We start from the raw sequence: 6,382 nt of genomic DNA on the forward strand, positions 1-6,382 counted from the left end.
GGTGACACTGGAAGGTACCGGTACATGCAAAGTGGGTAAGGGTTTAAGTGACAGCCAATCAGCGATTGAAAGCTGCATAAGCCTGTATGCGTTGAGCGCCCACTAGTGGGGAATGTATGAAGCCAAAATGTGATCGACACGGTAATCCTAAATTGTATCAATCCAATCACTGTGATGACTAACATTGGGATGTCAATTGTAATTTATTTATTTTTTACCTGCCAATTAAAGTGGTTTTCCAGTTTTGGGAAACCCATGTCCGTCTGTTGCAGTTTTTTTTTTTAAACTGCGCTTTACTCACCCTTCCTGGGTCCAGCATTGAGTCTCCGGCGCTGCTCTTGGTATCTGTTGTTGTCTACAGTCCTGACGCCACATCAACAGCGCTGCAGCCAATCAGTGGTCCTGCATAAGTTGACGGCACAAGCTGCTCTGAGCTACCGAGCTCACTGATTGCCAGCAGCGGTGTCAGCGTGATATCAGCGCTGGACCTAGGGAGGGTGAGTAAATAGCAGGTTGTTTTTTTTTTTTTTTTAAATAAGTGGAAAAAACCCTTTAGTGATCATCAGCTATCATCAGGAGACCTTGATCGCTGAAAAACCTTGTAGCGACCACTGCAGGTGAAATGAGGCATTACACGCTGCTCAATCAAATGAATGGGTCATATAGGTTTATTTTTCTCTATTTCAAGCACATTCCTATCAGTAGTCTTTTACAACCATACTCATGGACAAGCCCTCTAAATGACAAACCCATCGCACCACTATATATAGTAACATAGTTAGTAAGGCTGAAAAAAGACATTTGTCCATCCAGTTCAGCCTATATTCCATCATAATAAATCCCCAGATCTACGTCCTTCTACAGAACCTAATAACTATACGATACAATATTGTTCTGCTCCAGGAAGACATCCAGGCCTCTCTTGAACCCCTCGACTGAGTTCGCCATCACCACCTCCTCAGGCAAGCAATTCCAGATTCTCACTGCCCTAACAGTAAAGAATCCTCTTCTATGTTGGTGGAAAAACCTTCTCTCCTCCAGACGCAAAGAATGCCCCCTTGTGCCCGTCACCTTCCTTGGTGTAAACAGATCCTCAGCGAGATATTTGTATTGTCCCCTTATATACTTATACATGGTTATTAGATCGCCCCTCAGTCGTCTTTTTTCTAGACTAAATAATCCTAATTTCGCTAATCTATCTGGGTATTGTAGTTCTCCCATCCCCTTTATTGATTTTGTTGCCCTCCTTTGTACTCTCTCTAGTTCCATTATATCCTTCCTGAGCACCGGTGCCCAAAACTGGACACAGTACTCCATGTGGGGTCTAACTAGGGATTTGTACAGAGGCAGTATAATGCTCTCATCATGTGTATCCAGACCTCTTTTAATGTACCCCATGATCCTGTTTGATCCACCTCCCATAGGGGTGGAGCTGCATATTCATTTCTGTAATGGGCGGCCCCACGTGACCGCTCATACAGTAGAAGGTGCGGCCAGGACAGGACACTGCGAGGGAGGCGGGTGAGTATTTTAATAACAGCGGGCGGGCGCACAGGGGGTGGGGACATGGATCTTTATGTTAAAGACCAGAAATAAACCAAAAAAAGGATTATTCATATCTTCTCTACAGCAAACGCTGCTGCAGAGAAGATATGAATGGCGGCTTCAGCACCATGTGGGGGGGACAGCGCTTACTGTAGCGCTGTCTCCTGCACGGCACACGGACTGCAAACGGACAACGTCCGTGTGCGGTACATGTTTTACACGGACCCATTGACTTTAATGGGTCCGTGTAATACGTGCGCTCCCACGAACACTGACATGTCTCCATTTTGGCACACGGAGACACGGTCCGCAAAAAATCAATGACATCTGCACAGATGCATTGATTTCAATGTGTCTACGTGTGTCAGTGGCTCCGGTACGTGAGGAAACTGTCACCTCACGTACCGGAGCCACTGACGTGTGAAACCGGCCTTGAAGGGGTTTTCCAGTTTTGGTAAACCTTTGTCCCCACAAACTGAGCTATACTCATCCTCCCCGGGTCCAGCACTGAGTCTCTACAGCTGCTCCCAATATCTGCCATAACGTCAACAGCACTGCAGCCAATCAGTGAGCTCAGCAGTTCTAAGCCGTTAAGCTAACAGACACTGGGAACAGCGGTGGAGAATCAGCGCTGTACCTGGTGAGGGTGAGCGAGGTGATTTTTTTTTTTTTTGCAAAGTGCAGGCAAGGGACAGGAGTTTTCGAAAACCAAAAAAATACTCGTTTATTTGCAAAGGTAAAAAAAGAAAATCAATTTTACTATTTTTTACGATCATAGTGATCAGATGTCATAGTGATCGGATTGAAAGAATTTTTAATGACCGGGTAGATCACCGATCACTTGATCGTCACTACCGTCAGATTGCAGCATCAAACTCAGACAAAATCTGAATCAATCAGACGCCATCACAGAGACAGGGGGCTACACCGAGCATTCACATGCACTGATCCGCTGCTGCCATTGATTTTACACTTTAAAAAATAAATAAATAAATCCAGTGAGAAAAATGTATATCACAATTTTAGTGATCATAGTGATCGGGTTGATACAATGTACGCTGATCGGGTCGATCACTGATCTCTTGATCGCTGCTCCGGTCACATTGTACCTATACACATTGTGCCATCAGCATTTCTGCCTATGCACAGGGGAATTCGTTTCCATCAGATGGATGTGCAGATGACGCATCATAGAGACATCGGACTGAGATCAGTTTTTATATGGAATGAACTGAAAATCTAATTTTACAATTTACAGGTCAAAATGGTGGAAATAATTGTGATCGAATTCCTACAATGATCACGTGTTTTGTCTAAAACACAGTAGAAAAAAACTATCAATCAATCAGACGGCTGTGACAGATGAAGTCTCAGAGACCCGGGGCTGAGCTCAGCATTCACAGGCACTGATACGTTGCTGCCATTCATTTAAATTCTTTTTTTTACAATTTTCATCACAATTTTGGTAATCATAGGCATAGGGTTGATATAACGATCGACTCAATCACTGATCGTCACTGCATGAATGAATATTATATAATGTTAGATGTTATAAATAGTAATTACCGTATTATTAGCTGAATATATTCTGAAACTCAGTTGAAATCTAAAGCAAACAATGGGTTAATAAAAAACAGGGGCAGTATTTTGGCAGTCACTGGTGGCCAAATGTCTATCGCTTCTCGTTGCGTAAAATTATAAAGATATCACCATTGAGTTGTGCCCAATGAAAATCTCGGCTGTGCTACACTTGACAATCTTGGCTCTGCTACATCTGATAATCTCGGTTCTGCTACACCCAACAAACCCGGCTCTACTATACCTGACAATCCCAGCCCTGCTACACCTTACCTGACAATCTCGGCTCTGCTACACCTGACAATCCCAGCTCTGCTATACCTGACAAGCTTGGCTCAACTACACCTGACATTCTTGGTTCTGCTACACCTGACAATCTCAGCTCTACTACACCTGACAATCTCAGCTCTGCTACACCTGACAATCTCGGCTCTGATACACCCAACAAACCCGCGCCTGCTATACCTGACAATCTCGGCTCTGATACACCCAACAAACCCGCGCCTGCTATACCTGACAATCCCGGCTCTGCTATAACTGATAATTTTAGCACTGCTACACCTGACAATCAAGGGTCTGCTATACCTGACAAACTCGGCACTGCTACACCTGACAATCTCTGTTCTGCTACATCTGACAATCTTGGTTCTGCTACACCTGACAATCCCGGCTCTGCTACATCTGACAATCCCGGCTCTGCTACATCTGACAATCTTGGCTCTGCTACACCTGACAATCTCGGTCCTGCTACACCTGACAATCTCGGTCCTGCTACCCCTGACAATCTCAGCTTTGTTACATCTGACATTCAAGGTTCTGATATACCTGACAAACTTGTCTCTGCTACAGCTGACAATCTCGGCTCTGCTACATCTGACAATCCCGGCTCTGCTACACCTGACAATCTCGGCCCTGCTACATTTGACAATCCCGGCTCTGCTACACCTGACTATCTTGGCTCTGCTACATCTGACAATCCCGGCTCTGCTACATCTGACATTCAAGGTTCTGTTATTTGGCAATCTTGGCTCTGCTACACCTGACAATCTCGGCTCTGCTACATCTGACAATCCCAGATCTTCTACACCTGACAATCTCGGCCCTGCTACATCTGACAATCCTGGCTCTGCTACATCTGACAATCCCGGCTCTGCTACATCTGACAATCTTGGCTCTGCTACACCTGACAATCTCGGTCCTGCTACACCTGACAATCTCAGCTTTGTTACATCTGACATTCAAGGTTCTGATATATCTGACAAACTTGTCTCTGCTACAGCTGACAATCTCGGCTCTGCTACATCTGACAATCCCGGCTCTGCTACACCTGACTATCTTGGCTCTGCTACACCTGACAATCTCGGCCCTGCTACATCTGACAATCCCGGCTCTGCTACACCTGACTATATTGGCTCTGCTACACCTGACAATCTCGGCTCTGCTACATCTGACATTCAAGGTTCTGTTATACCTGGCAATCTCCGCTCTGCTACACCTGACAATCCCAGCTCTGCTACACCTATCTTGGCCCTGCTACATCTGACAATCCCGGCTCTGCTCCATCTTTACGGGAGTACTTAAAGGTGGATTGAACCGAATATTTGCGGAGATGCAACATGTGGCCTTCCTGTTGCTGTAAGAGCACAAGTGTGGGTGTGTGGACACTGCATGGAAATAATTGCTGGCACTTATGGTTCCACAATGACTGCCGCACCATAGGTGAAGTGCATGGAAATAATTGTCACTTACTTTGTGGGATCTGATGAATGAGACATAATGTGAAGAACACTCCAGATGCGCTGAGCGGGCTCCAGCCTGCGTGATTCTTCATGGGAGAGGCGGTGCGGGCACATGTCAGGCTGCCTTGTATCTGGCGTGGAAGTAGCGCATGGTGATGATGATGATGATGAGGATGATGTTATTCCTTCTTCATAGATGGAGGCGAGGTGACGGACCAGCCCTGGAGTGTGCGCAGCACCTGCACTATGCCCATCTCTGTGCTCCTCACCGCTCCTTATATCTGTTGCTGAGACGCTGCAGTCGCTGACACTCTGGTCAGACCAGTTTTCATAGGCACGTCCTCTAAAAGAAACACACACAGCAAATGCAGCGAGCCTATCTACCGCACATGCCCAGTTATTGATTTATGGTTACGCTGGACGCACTACAAAGACATCTGTAGAGAGCAGAGAGAGATGGCTGCCGGCGCCGCTACAGCAAATTAGCAAGGGCTGCAAGTGAATGCAGCTCTCCAAAATTCCCAATGGGCGAAAAGATATCCAGTGGTCACAGAGCCCTACAAACCTCCTCCTACCTGCCGGCATCCCTGGCTCTTCTTCTGATTAAAGGGAATCTGTCAGCATTTTTTGCTATGTAATCTGAGAGCAGCATGATGTAGGGGCTGAGAGCCCGATTCCAGCGATGTGTCACTTACTGGGCTGTCTGTTGCTGTTGTAATAAAATCCCTGTTTTACAGTAGGAGAGTATCATAGCAGGACTAGGAGTCTGGTGTCTCCCAGTCCTGCCCCGCCCTCAGCACTGATTGGCAGCTTTCTGCCTCTGCACACTGTACCCAGAAATCAGCCAATCAGTGATGTGGGTGGGGTAATACAGAGCATTGCTAGATCTGCTGCAGAAAAAAACAGGGATTTTATCAAAACTACAGGGAGCAGCCTAGTAAGTGACATATTGCTGGAATCAAGGTCTGAACTCCTACAACATGCTGCTCTCAGATTACATAACAAAAACCTGCTGACAGATTCCCTTTAACCCTCCGTCAGGGGCAACTGATCTGACAGGCGCAGCTCACTTAGTTTCATTTCTCTATTTTCAGTGGTTTGTCAGGGAAACACCCTCCTCCCAGTACCTTCCTAACTTTAAAGGCTGTGTGAAACCTGAGAAGCCTCTTGTGCTGCAGAGCTGCAGGAGATCAGATATCAGTGTTTTGGCTTCTCAGGCTCATTGCCCCTGAATGCGTCACACCTTTGACGGATAGAATTTGCTGTTTTTATTCATCCCAGTTGTTTTTTTAGCTTGTTTTATGAATAGCTAGTGCTAAATTTGTGGATTTGTCATAAAAGGTTTTGTTAGAAATAAGATTGTGCTGCTCAGGCACATTGCGCCCTAACACATATTCTCTCTTGCTTCAGCTTTTCTTCTGAAATGGCGAGGAGAATATTTGACTTGTCCAATGCCCTTCCTGTTGAGCAAGTGCAAAATATCCTGATTGATGATGAGACAGACCCCTTACAGCTAGAAG

At 45.9% G+C, this 6,382-nt stretch overlaps 1 protein-coding gene across 1 annotated transcript in view; it reads right to left on the minus strand.

The window, feature by feature from the left end:
• Positions 1 to 5,663, minus strand: part of VSTM5 (V-set and transmembrane domain containing 5) — a 34,703-nt gene extending 29,040 nt beyond the window's left edge. The window contains exon 1 of the mRNA XM_077298430.1: positions 4,873 to 5,663. Within this exon, the coding sequence (XP_077154545.1) occupies positions 4,873 to 4,954 (82 nt within the window). The 5' untranslated portion in view covers positions 4,955 to 5,663. The remainder of the gene's footprint in view (positions 1 to 4,872) is intronic.
• Positions 5,664 to 6,382: the final 719 nt, after the last annotated feature.

Source organism: Ranitomeya variabilis, chromosome 3 (genome assembly GCF_051348905.1).
Source record: "Ranitomeya variabilis isolate aRanVar5 chromosome 3, aRanVar5.hap1, whole genome shotgun sequence".
Classification (NCBI taxonomy): Eukaryota; Metazoa; Chordata; class Amphibia; order Anura; family Dendrobatidae; genus Ranitomeya; species Ranitomeya variabilis.